The sequence below is a fragment of the Equus caballus genome, chromosome 9 (assembly GCF_041296265.1).
Source record: "Equus caballus isolate H_3958 breed thoroughbred chromosome 9, TB-T2T, whole genome shotgun sequence".
NCBI classification, from domain to species: Eukaryota; Metazoa; Chordata; class Mammalia; order Perissodactyla; family Equidae; genus Equus; species Equus caballus.
The window spans coordinates 97,354,039-97,366,649 of NC_091692.1; the positions used below are offsets into that span (position 1 = coordinate 97,354,039).

Sequence of the window (12,611 nt, forward strand, 5' to 3'; positions counted from 1 at the left end):
CCTCCGAGAGTGCAAAGGGACCCAGAAGGGCAAGTGGGGTGCTCAGGGAATGCTCACGGGGCACAAGGCAACCCCGGCACTTCCACTCCCAGTGGGCAGGCTGAGCTCCTCGTGGCTGGGTGGGTGCAGGCACCTGACTCGGGGTCATCATCCCACGCCAGCTACTTGTCACTACCCGGCCTTACACTGTCCCGAAGCTCTCAGGGAGGAAGGACTAATGACACAGGACTGGGCATCAGAGACACACCAGTCAGGCAGGTCCCACCACAGGAAGGACCTGTGCTGACCACAGGGGCCACTTGGGGAACCCGGGCCCCTCCTCAAGGATGTGAGTGGGCACAGCAAGCTGGGGCCCGCGCACCAGGCGACGCTGATCCGGGGGTCCAGGTAGTTGAGCTTGGACGTGCCCAGGGCCACCTGCTTGCTCTCCTCCTTGTCCGTGGCCTGTGTGCTCAGTCTCATGAGCTGCTCCTCCAGCTTCTCCAGCAGCCTCTCCCTCTTCTCCAGGAAGCTGGCAAGAGAAGGACGGGCTGCAGGTCCCCACGGGGGCACCTGCCCACGCACTCCCTGGGTGTGGGCCGGGCCCCGGGGAGGCCTGCATTACAACAGACAGCCCTCCCTCAGCAGAAAGGAGGCGGGAGAGGGGAGCTCTGTGGAAATGTGAACCACGACAGACATGGGAAAAGGGGCAAAGGGTGACAACCAGTATGAGAGAGCCTTTCCCGTTCAGAAAAACGCTGAGCCCTCACTCCCACCTTTTTACAGAAAAGCAGGTTTCTCCAGACAGGCACCCTCTTCCCCTCCCCACACGCCTCACCCAGGATGCTGGGTAAGACGATGCCCAGGCAGGGTGGGGCCGGGCAACCTGCCGACGGCCATGAGGCCACCAGTGCCATGAAGTTTAACCCCTGCCCTTCTCCCAGGAGTGCACACTTCAAATCCACCTGGACACGTGCGGAATGACTCACGACCAAGAGGGAGTGCTGCCGCCAAAGGCCGAGCCGGCCAACCGCGGGGCAGCCTGAACAGCAAGCACTCATCCCGGAGCCGCCGAGACGCGTGAGCCACAGGTCCGGGTGCTGCTCTGACACAGCTGCCGGGCGCACACGGACACCAATGTACAAACAGTGGGTGCGACTTATGGGGAAAAGGGGGGCGGGGGAGGGAGGACGACGGGCATGCACACGTCCGGGCTTTCCGGAAGACACAGAAAGTCCCCAGCCACCCCGGGGGAACTGGAGGTCAGCGTGGATGACAGCCTTATTTTTCATTATTATGAATACTCCACGGTCTGATCACTTGACATTTCTTACACACAGCCCCCGTGTTAAAAATGCCCCTCTGCAGCCAAGGACACTTGTCACAATGAGGAAACGTTCGCACGCCTAGAACCACAGCCATTGGGAATAAAGGGACACATCGCTGGAGAGGGATGGCGAGGGGGCTCTGAACAACCGCGTGCCCACAAACCAGACGACCCCGTGAAGTGAACAAAGAACCAGGACACAAACCACCAAAACGGACGCAAGAAGAATGGAAAACGTGCACAAGCCTCTAACAAGTACAGCGATCGATCACCTCCCACGGGGACAGCCCAGGGCCAGAGGACGTCACCGGGGAACTCTACCATGCATTTAAAGAAGAGTACCACCAATTCTTCACACACTTCCACAGAAGGGAAGAGGAGGGAACCCGTCCCACCTCACTCTGAGACCAGCGTTACCCTCACACTAAAACCAAAGACGTCACAAGAAACCACACACCATTATCCTTTTTACACACAGAAGCAAAAATCCTCAACACAATCAAACCAAATTCAGCAATATATAAAAAAGATTCTACACAATGATCAAACAGGATTTATCCCGGGGATGCAAGGACGGCTGGACACCTGAAGATCAGCTCATGTGACAGACCCCTCAACAGGGAGATAAAAACATGGTCGTCTCCACAGACGCAGAGAAAGCATCTGACAAAACCCAACACCCTTCCACGAAAACCCACACCTGACGGCCTAGGGAGAGAGCAAACGCCCCCACAGATGCAGGGCGTCTAAGAAAGGCTGCGGCTGCCACGGTCCTCGGTGCGGAGAGCGAAGCTCTGGCCTAGAAGCAGGAAGAAGACGGGGCTGTCCACTCATGTCACTAGTACTCGACACCGTGCTGGAGAGTCCAGCCAAAGCAATCAGGCAAGGAAAAGAAACAGCATCCAACTGGAAAAGAAAGAGTAAACTATCTCTATTTGCAGATAACATGATCTTAAAAATCCTACAGACTCCGCTAAAAAACTACTAGCGCTAGTAAATGAGGTCAGCAGGCTGCAGGACACAAGATCAGAAAACATCAGCTGTACTCCTTGCGCACAGTGTGGAGGAGAGTTCACACAGCAGGCCCGCCCGTCCTCGGACAGGCCTGCTTCCAAGGCTGGATCTCGGGGGTCCCATGGCCCCCACTGAGGTGGCTCACTGAGCCTGACGTGCGCATACAAACATGCTCTGCGCTGCGCTCCCGCTCTCCTCGCGGGGGTCTGGAAGTTAGGGATGTGCTGGGCAGAGGCAGCCTAGGTGACCAGCCCCCGTGACAGCCCCGGGCACCAAGTCTCCAATAAGCTTCTCTGGTGGACATTTCACACGTGTCGTCACAGCTTGCTGGTAAGAGAAATGGCACCCGCCCTGTGTGACACCACGGGCTCGTGCGCTGCCTCCGTCTGCTGGCGCTCTCTGTGCCCTTTCGCTCCACTAAGCCACGGCTGTGACTGCCGAGCCCGGTGAGTCCTGCGGAATCCCTGAACCCAGAAGTGGTCTGGGGTTCAGTTCGTGTCAAAGTGTGACTCGCTGGCACTGACTGGCGGAGCCATGGCAAGAGGCTCGTCTGACAAGGAAGGAGGCCTGGGTGTCCATGGAGTCATCCGTGATGAAACGGCAGCTGGGCTGCTGTCTGCTCTGAGAGTCAAAGCTCCCTGAGGAATCTGGAAACGACAGCTCCAACCCCAGGAGGGTGGGCTCACACCCTCGGGCTGCTTTGGGCCACAGTGGCTAAAGAGAGGGAAAAACGACAGCCCAGCTCAGGCCTCGGGTTTCTGTTCTCCTCCAGGTGGGAGAAAGGGTCCCAAATTCCCAAGAGTGAGCTTTGGATGGGCCAAAAATGTTAAAAGTTTGCATCGCTCTCCCCTCCCAGTGGGAGAAAAAAAGGCTGGATCCGGAACGGAGTTCTAGAGACGGCTGCTTGGGCCCATCCCAGCTGGGATCCTCTCGGCAGCTGCCCTGTACGCTTAAGCCTGACAAGTCGAGAACTGCCAGGGGCTGAGGAAACCTGCAGCAAGAAAGAAACGGGGGGTGTGGTAATGGCTTCGTATTTTGTGGCTATTGCGTCGGGATGTTTAGTAAAAAACAGATATAATACGTTAAATGCTTGTAATTTTATAAATGCTAGATGGATCATCCCAACCAGAAAAGGTACAAGAAAAAGCGACAGTGGACACAGCAGCCTTGCCTTGCAGCTGGCGGGAGGGTTAGAATTACAACTCTAAGGGGGCTGCCCCAGGGCCAAGTGGTTAAGTTCGTGCGCTCCGCTTCGACGGCCCAGGGTTTCACCAGTTCAAATCCTGGGCACGGACATGGCACTGCTTGTCAAGCCATGCTGAGGCGGCATCCCACATGCCACAACTAGAAGGACCCACAACTAAAAATACACAACTATGTACAGGTGGGATTTGGGGAGAAAAAGGAAAAATAAAATCTTTAAAAAAAAAAAGAATTTCAACTCTGAGTACTGGAGACACACTGAGTCTCTGTCGGTGATGGTTTTTACTACGGTTTAGCCTATCGGAGTCTCTGGGGAAAGAGAGACACCGCGAAGAAGAGGCTCGCCCCAGACGAGACGGCTCTGGAGTCTGAATCGCTGGGTGGAGGGCACTGCTCATGGCTCTTGTGAGGTGAGACGTCTCAGACCCCAAGGCTGCTTTCTGGCCTGATGTGTATTTTTGAGCAGGCCTATTTCTAACCTCCAGACGGACAAGGTAATGAGGGCACAGGGAAGCCTTGTCACTTGGACTTGCAGCACCTCCGCTTTGGGGCTGCAGAAGGAAAGCCGCTGGTCCCCTTGGAATCGTGAATTCAGAGACACATGGTCTGGACCGGGTTCTGAGCAAAAACCCGACCCCGTGAGCTACGGGAGTTTCAGCCTCAGCACAGGGGAGCTGGACCGAAGGCTCCAGGACCAGGCCTCAGACCCAGGGACTCCTGCAGATTCAGGACAGCTCTGCGTAGGGCCCTAAACTGGGCAGACATCATGGCTGTGGCTGGACCAGCAGGGTCACCTGCAGATGCCCCCGTGATGAAGCCTGTTTGCTGACGGGGCCATCGGAAATCAAGCGCGACTGTGGTGCACTTCTGACACCGGGAGGGCACATCACAGGGACAGTCACACACCCCCAGGGATGTCTCGAGGCTCGTCCTGAGACCTGGCGGTCAGCGCAGTCTGCAGCGGTGGGGGCAGGGCCGGACTCCACGCTCCTAGGTGCCCGGTGCTCACACCCAGCGGGGCAGGCAGATGTGGGATGCAGCTCATGTGATCTCGGCTGCTCGCAGGATCAGCAGGAGCAAACAAACCCACACTCTTGGACGTTACATAAACCCACTTAGAACTTGCACGACAATCCAGGAGTCCGTCCTGCCCAATCGCTGGATATGGGGTCTTTCTGGCTCAGGTATACAGAAACACTTTTCTGTGGAAATGCTTTCAATCTCTCATACACAAAACCCAGACAAAAGGTCTCAGGGAGGAATAAGGATAAGTGAAGAAATGTAAAGTCACGATGACTGAATGTGAACACTGATTTTGTAACCACGAAGGAAAACCCCCTAAAATCCTGGTGCCTGCAGGGGTTGGGGGGCAGCAGTAATGATCTCTGAAATCAGAAAGGTGCAGCTGAGGCATCTGAACTGCCCGGAGCACCTGGGGTGCTGGGAGAGGACTCGGGAGCTGGCACCTGGCGTGCCCGGGCCCACTGCCGGGTGTTCTTGCCCTATAATCAATGTGAGCGGTCCTGGGGATCCTCCTAGTGGATCACTGAACCAGGGATGGTCCTGGAGACTTCCAACAAAGCTAGCAATGAGCAATCCAAACGAAATTAAGAAAACAATTCCATTTAGAACAGCAGCAAACAATAAAACACTTACAGAATAAATTTAACCAAAGAAAGGTGCAAAACTTATACTCTACAACTTTGTTGAAAGAAACTAAAGCACTAAATATCTAAAGGACATCCTAGTGTTCACAGAGCAGGAGGCTCGATCTACAGAGTCAACGCAACCCCTATCAGAGCCCGTGCTGGCTTCCCGGCAGAAAGTGACAAGCTGAGCCTACAATTCATGTGGAACTTCAAGGGCCCCTGAATAGCCAAAACAGTCTGTAAAGAGGAAAACAAAATTGGACGGCTCACACTTCCCCATTTCAAAACTTACAGCACCCAAGACTCAGTGGTACCAGCACCAGCACAGACGTGAACATGAACGGAACTGAGAGTCCAGAAAGAAACCCAAACACCTCCAACCAACTGATCTTCCACAGGGAGCCGGGGCCACTCAGTGGGGAAAACAGTCTTTCAGCAAATGGTGCTGGGACAGCAAGAGATCCACATGCAAAAGAACGAAGGTGGACCCCTACCTCACACCAGGTATAAACCTTAACTCAAGATGGATAACGACCTAAATGTAAGAGCTAAAACTCTAACACTCTTATGAGAAAACTTAGGAATACACCACAGGACCTTGGGTCAGGCAAAGCTTTATCAGACAGAGCACTAAAGAATAGCAACAACAAAAAAATAAATTGCACTCACCAAAATTTAAAAATTTTGTGCTTCCAAGGACTCCACCAAGAAAGTGAAAAGACAACCCACAGGACGGGAGAAAGTATTTTCAAATCACATATTTGAAAAGGGACTTGTAGCAGGAATAAATAATGAGCTTTTACAACCCAACAGTAAAAAGATGATGAACTGGAAAATGGGCAAAGGACCTGGAGAGACATTCCTCCAGAGACGACGTACAAATAGCCAATAAGCATGTGGAAGATGCTCCATCTCCTCAGCCTTCAGGGAGACGCAAACCACCCACAATGAGAGCCCACCTCCCGCCCAACAAGGGACTAAGTAAAGTGCTGGCGAGGAGGAGAAACCAGAAGCTCACACCCCGTGGTGAGAACGCAGAATGCACAGCTGCTGTGGAAGCCAGCCTGGGGCCTTCTGAAAATGTCCAACCTGGAGGTGTCAAGTGACCCAGCAACTCCGCTCCCAGGGAGGTGCCAAACAGAAACACACAGAAACAAACACCTGAGTGCTCACAGCAGCCTTACCCACAAAAGCCAAGAAGTGGAGACCACGCAAATATCCAGCAACTGATGGACGGACAGACAACACGCCGTCTATCGAGACAAGAGAACGAATATCGGCAACAAGGAGTGAGGCCAACGCGCACTACAGCGTGGATGAACCTTCACAACGTTCTGCTGCCTCAAAGAAGCCAGACACAGAGTCCACGTATGGCACACCTCCACCTGTGTGCAATGTCCAGGAGCCGGGGGAGGGCAGTGGGGGAGGGCAGTGGGGGGAGTGCTCAGGACATGAGGCTTGCTTCTGAGGTGACGGAAATGTTCTAAAATCCATGCTGATGATGGTTGCACAACTCTGTGAATGCGCCAAAACCACTTGTACAGAGCAAGCAGGTGAACCGGCTGTCACAAAAATCACATCTCAACCAAGCCGCTAACAGAGCCAGCAGCACCGGGCCGGAGCTCGCCTGCGCCAAGCACGGGGGCGAGCCCACTGCTGACGGGGCACGGTGGAGGCCGGGCCACGCTTCTCCTCGGGCACTTCCGTAGCCTCACTTCTTTGCACAAATAACATGGTCTGTATTTTTAAAAATCACAAAGTAATGACTGAAAAGAAACCCACAGAATTGGCAAGAGGAAAAACTAAAGCTCCCGGCCAGCCCTGACTCAACGGCCTGCGCCCTCAGGACACTCACCTTCTGGACCTGTCGTCCCCTCTGCATTTGTGGCCGGCCCGAGCCTGCTTCAGCTCCGCCTTGGCCTCCGCCACCTGCTTCTTCTTCGCCTCAATCTGCAGAGGAAGAGGGCCCCGTCGGGGCTGCTCCCGTCCCTACCTGGCCCAGCCCCAGGGACCACCATCCACAACCTGCTGGCCCCTACGCCCTGAAAGGGCCCAGCTGAGCAGGCCCTGAATCCCCACGGGCACCTGCTTGCCTAGTAGGGGTACTGGAGGGCCGACCCTGACCAGTCACTCTGTGGCCAGGGGACAGGGTAAGGAGAAGGCCCTAAATGTACCACCTGCTCCAGCGAGACCCTAGCCCCTGCTCCACTGACCTCCTTCCTGGACTAGAGGCCTTTCTGCACCAGAGGCCGAGCCAGGACAGCCTCTGGAGCCCCTAGGCAGTTCTCCCCTCAGAGAAGCCAACACCTGGCCCTGGGCAGCCCTGATTGGCCTGGAACCCCTCTGCTGGCCACGTGGCCCTGGCCTGTGAACAAGGCATTTGGGAGGGCAGGGCAGGGGGAGCCTGGCGATGGAGCCCGCAGTGGCTGGCACCCAGAGGCCCTCCCACGGTGAGCTGCCGCGTCAACTGCATGCCTTCAACTGGAGATTCTGCATCGACTTCTCGAAGGTCTTGGGAGTTGCCCGCTGATGGTTGCAGAGAATGGCCACAGCTCGGTTTGCTCGGTTGTAAGACAGAATCTTCGCAGCTACACTGTCTTCAGCTGAAAAACAGGAGAGTTTGTTACAAAGTAGTGGCCACAGGACAACACTTCATGTGAGAGTCCTTCCCCTCACTGAGGACCTTGACTCTGTGGACAAGACTGAGCGTCAGAGGTAGGCAACCTGTCCAAGGGGCCCACAGACCAGGAGCACAGCTGGGGACCACCACCACAGGGGAGTCAGGACAGCACCCAGGAGCCTCCAGCGGAGGCCCAGAGACAGGCTGAGCTTGGACAGCCGGGCAGTAGGTCAGAAGCTGGCGGGGAGAGGGTTCCAACACACGATGGGGACGTGCAGAGCTGGGCAGGGTCTTCAAAACCGACTCTGCTGAGAAGCAGACGATAGATGGGGCGAAGCCTAACTGTGTGGCTGTGGGGTTGACGCATTGAAGAAGGGGGTGCTGAGCAGAGGTGGCCCCCAGAGAGGCCGCTGGCCAGAGCCAGGAGCAGTGGGCCCTGCAGGTAAGACACATCCTATAGAAGATGTCTGGGGTCCTGAAGGCCACTCACAGCTCAGACGAGCACTTCCCTGACCTCTGACTCCATCCAAACCTGGAGTGTCCCCTGGGGCCAGGTGGTCTCTACTCCTCCCCTGGACACCGGCCACACAGCACCAGCCCATGACCAGGGCCTGTTCTCCCCAGAACAGGTGGGGCCAAGCTCACCTCTGGTCAGGGCTCGCAGCTGCTCCTGCAAGGTGACGCTGGCATTGTAGGTGCGGAACACTTTGGCAGTCAGGCCGTCCATCAAGTCCTGAAGGTGCTTGTTGAGGCTAGTAGTCTAAACACGGGGGAAGAAAGGTGGGTCTAGGGATGTGGTTTCCTCTGGGGACAGTTTCTAACATTCTTCCCAGCCTCCCTGCCTTGTGCTTCCAGAAGGAAGAAATGATGGGGGATTTTAGCTGGTGATTAGGACAAGGAGACCCTCAACCTTCTTGAGCAAAATGACATGCTAACTCGGTGCTCACACTCTTCCCATCTCATCAGACCGGCCGTTCTGGACACGAGCAGGCCGTGCAGCACTGGCAGTCCCTGGGTCACCCCCATCAACACTGCTTTTGAAAACACACAGACTTACGGTCAGTCTGTCAAAGAGGTCGTCCCCACGGCTCTTGTTCTCCATAAACAGCTGCAAATTCTTGTACACCTGGGACACAAAGAAGACCTTCAGCCCAACAGAGCCTTTAAAAAGGCTCACATGTGCAAAAGAGAGAAACAGCCTGTTCTGGAGGAAACAGAAGAATTAAATGAAGGACCTAAAGGGACATCTGCGCGACTAGAATCTGGAGACCAGCGACGGGTTTTCTTTTAGGAAGGTGGTCTGAACGCGCGACCTCTCCCGTGGGCCACTCAGTACATCTCAGTGCTGTGGTCACGAGACTGGCGCTGTCTCTCCCTCCCCACGCCCCTGGCTCCTTCCTCCAACATCAAAGCTGGGCTTCCTCCAGGCGACCCTGAGTCCAGGGCCTGTGCTGGTGACATGGTCAGACTCACTTGATACCACAGGGCCTCAGGGGACCTTCATGGAAGGCCCTTTTGTCCCATTTCCCTCTACCGGCCACTTCCAAGAGAGGGAACTCACGCCCTCGCGAAGAGGCAGTCCTACTGGGAGAAGCTCTGCGCAGGCCGTGCGCACGCTGCACACCCTCACTTTTTTCAGTCCCTCTGGGGGCGGGCAAACATCCTCACGGTTCACATCGGCCTAGACCCTGTCTCTTCAGCCAGCTATGCTGCTCACCACCACTGGGGACATCCCATGCAGCTCCAAATATGCCTCACTTGGCTGGACACCAGGCGACCAGCTACAAAGTGACCGAGACAGCCCTCACGCTCAGCAGACATGGCAGGAGGCCCAGGCACCATGTCCTCCAGCTCTCCCAACCACCAGCAGAGGTGGCAGACTTGCGAGTGGGATTAGTGGCTTATAAAAGAGACCCCCAGAGCGCTCCCTCGCTCTCCCACCATGTGAGGACACAGAGAGAAGGCACGGCTATGAGCCGGGAAGGGGGCCCTCACAGGACACGGCCAGGCCGGCCCCCGATCTCAGGCTCCAGCCTCCAGAACGTGAGAAATAAATCCTGCTGTCTGTGAGGCACCCAGTTTGTGGGGTTTTGCCTTGCAGCCCGAATGGAGGCACGGTGTGAGGACCTTCTGTTAGGAAACCTGCCTCAGTACCATCTTACACGGTCGCCTGATACCCCGTGTGCAGACAGACCTGACTCCCCTCCCGCTTTGACTCCTCTCCAACGTGGCCCTGAGCCTCTCTTCCCCTAGCCTGTCGCCATCCTACTCGGTATTGACCGAGAACAGATTCCAGAGCCGCCCGCTCAGAGGCCCTGGCACGCAGGGCTCTGCTGGATCACTGCCTCCCAAGCAGCTGCGTCCCTGCCGCCCTCGACTGTCTCCCCACACCTCCCACTCCGTTCTCAGGTGGCCCAGCCCCGGCTGCTGTGTGTGCTTGTAAGGTGCCGGCGCCAGGGCTGGGTCTCTTCTGTGTTGCTACAGCATGGTGCCCACCCAGACAGGAGCCAGGGCGACTTGCCACTCTCGGGAACACCATTCCAGGAGGAGAGGATATTCCCCAAATTCCAATTTCTCTTCATTCAAATCCCTCTGCAGACCAGAAACTTACCCATCCTTCCAGACCTCATCCCTCCCCCCACCAACGTGGGCCAGCCCAGGCGCTGCGGGCTCGGTGGTCAGCCAGCAGGCTCGACCCCTGGACCACATCGTTTAGAGAGGAGACCGGGGGCACCACAGGATACCACAGTGAGCTGCATGGCCCCGGGCCAGGAGACCCTTCACAGGTGTACTGGGGTGAACAGTGTCCCCCCCAAATTCATGTCCTTCCCAGGGCCTCAGAATATGACCTTCTTCAGAAATAGGGGTCTTTGGAGATGTAATTAGTTAAGATGAGGTCACAGTGGGGTAGGGTGGGCCCTAAATCCAACATGACTGTGTCCTTGTAAGAAGAGGAGAAACACAGACACACAGAGAGAAGACGGCCACGTCATTGCACACCCAGAGACTGGAGTGATGCAGCCACAGACTGGAGAGATGCAGCCACGAGCCAAGATGCCAAGGATGGACAACCACCTCCAGACACCAGGGGAGAATGGAAGGATTCTCCCCAGAGTCTCAGAGAGCACGTGACCCTGCCAACACCCTGGTCTCGGGACCCTGGCCTCCAGAGCTGCGTGTTGTGGTACCTGTTCCGGGGGCCCTGGCTAACGCAAACACCAGAAGAGCGAATGACGAAGCTGACGCCTAGAGAGAGGGGTCTAGTTCAGCCTATGTTGGCGTTCACACCTAACCCGAGTGTACCACCCAGAGGATCACAACGAGGAGAAAGCCCCTCCATCCTAGACGAGCCTCTCACACACAGCAGGCCTTGCCTCCAAGCAGGACAGATCTGGCAAACAGGCCGTGTGCTCCTGCTGCGTGTCTCTCACACTCCCTGAAGACTTGAAGAGAAAAACGAGAAGAAGGTCCAGAGCTAAAGGGCGAATACAGAGGTACAAGACTGCTTCCCTCCCTGAACCCGGCCGCTGAGCGCACGCGGGCACTCACAGGCTTCTCCACGGGCACTCTGTTGTAGTAGCGGATCGAGTCCTTTCCCAGGAAGTCCAATTCCACAACGTGCTGGCAGCCGTCGGCCTCTGGGTACAGCTGGATGTGCTCCACGCGGAGGGAGCAACAACCCACCGTGTCTGCCGTCTCACCCTCTTCCTTCTCATTCCCGGCTCTCAGCGCCAGCTGGTCAGGGGTGGGCCCAGTCAGGGGTGTGGTGTGTGTACACAGGCACGCGCACATGCGGGCACACACGAGCAGGCACACACACGCCCCTCTATCAGCCCAAGGTTACAGCTCAGGACACGAAGTCCCGCTGTCCCCACAGCTGCCCAACCACCTGGGTCTTTGTGACTGGAGCGTCTGTATGCACAGCAGCCGAGAAGCCAGGGGCCACCGCACCTTATCGATGAAATAAAGGGCCACCGCGCACTGCCTCTTCTTCATTTCTCGAGACTTCCAATCTGCCCGATACTGAGAACGGATCTCATCCACAACCCCTTTCAAGCGTCGAGCTACTTCATACTTTTGCCAATCTTTCTCCCCCTAAACAAAGAGAGTAAGTAGCACAAGAAACCCTGTGAGATAAGGAGACACCATCGGCTCCACCCCCGAATCCACGGAGACCCCCCGACCCTCCCGTCTGCAGCTTTGCTGGGCAGGGGCAGTGCTGGCGAGCAGAGTCTAAACTCAGCAAAATTTAGCATGAACGTAAATTTTAGCATGAACGCGACCACTAAGCACAGTATGACTTCAAAATTGGCTCGTTAATTCCTACCAATTTCAGGGAAATCCTTGCCAAAGGCTAGAGAAGGTGTCGGTCTCCTCATCCACCCTCCTGAGTGGACACCGAGCTCTGGAGCCCAGGAGGGGCTCCCTGGGAGGGAGGCGCCGCCAGCCGTCCTCACCTTCAGCTTCGAGCTTGGGTTCAGCATGACGTACTTGATGGAGTTCTGGATGTTCTCCGTCCACGACGCCAGCCACGTGACCGTGTTATCAGAGCGCACCTCCTTCCACTGGTGACCTGCTGGGGGCTTGGGTATCTTTGAGTCCCTGCAGCAGAAGTGACCCAAACGTAAGAATTTCAAGACCTTGTTCTCTGAAATATGAGCAAAATGACCCTCTCTGGGTGACTGCTGGCACCCAGCCACACGGCCACGGCGGCCCAGGGCAGGTCTCGGCCTGAGTCTCAGCTCCGGGCCGCCCGCCCAGCTCCCCAGCCCTCGCCCCCCACTGCTGCCTCCGCCGCTTCTTTCAGCTCCCTCATCGC

General features: G+C 56.2%; 1 protein-coding gene across 9 annotated transcripts in view; it reads right to left on the bottom strand.

The window, feature by feature from the left end:
• Window positions 1-12,611, bottom strand: part of TOP1MT (DNA topoisomerase I mitochondrial) — a 35,667-nt gene that overhangs the window by 3,300 nt on the left and 19,756 nt on the right. For 6 of the 9 annotated variants that reach the window (XM_070221344.1, XM_070221347.1, XM_070221348.1 and 3 more), the window contains 8 exons: window positions 12,250-12,394; window positions 11,744-11,887; window positions 11,342-11,527; window positions 8,850-8,918; window positions 8,438-8,552; window positions 7,648-7,775; window positions 7,028-7,122; window positions 362-511 (listed from right to left, as the gene is read on the bottom strand). In XM_070221344.1, coding sequence (XP_070077445.1) covers window positions 362-511; window positions 7,028-7,122; window positions 7,648-7,775; window positions 8,438-8,552; window positions 8,850-8,918; window positions 11,342-11,527; window positions 11,744-11,887; window positions 12,250-12,394 — 1,032 coding nt within the window. Of the gene's footprint in view, window positions 1-361; window positions 512-2,213; window positions 3,312-7,027; window positions 7,123-7,647; window positions 7,776-8,437; window positions 8,553-8,849; window positions 8,919-11,341; window positions 11,528-11,743; window positions 11,888-12,249; window positions 12,395-12,611 lie in introns of those variants that run through there. The other 3 variants (XM_070221342.1, XM_070221345.1, XM_070221346.1) reach the window with 1 other exon arrangement.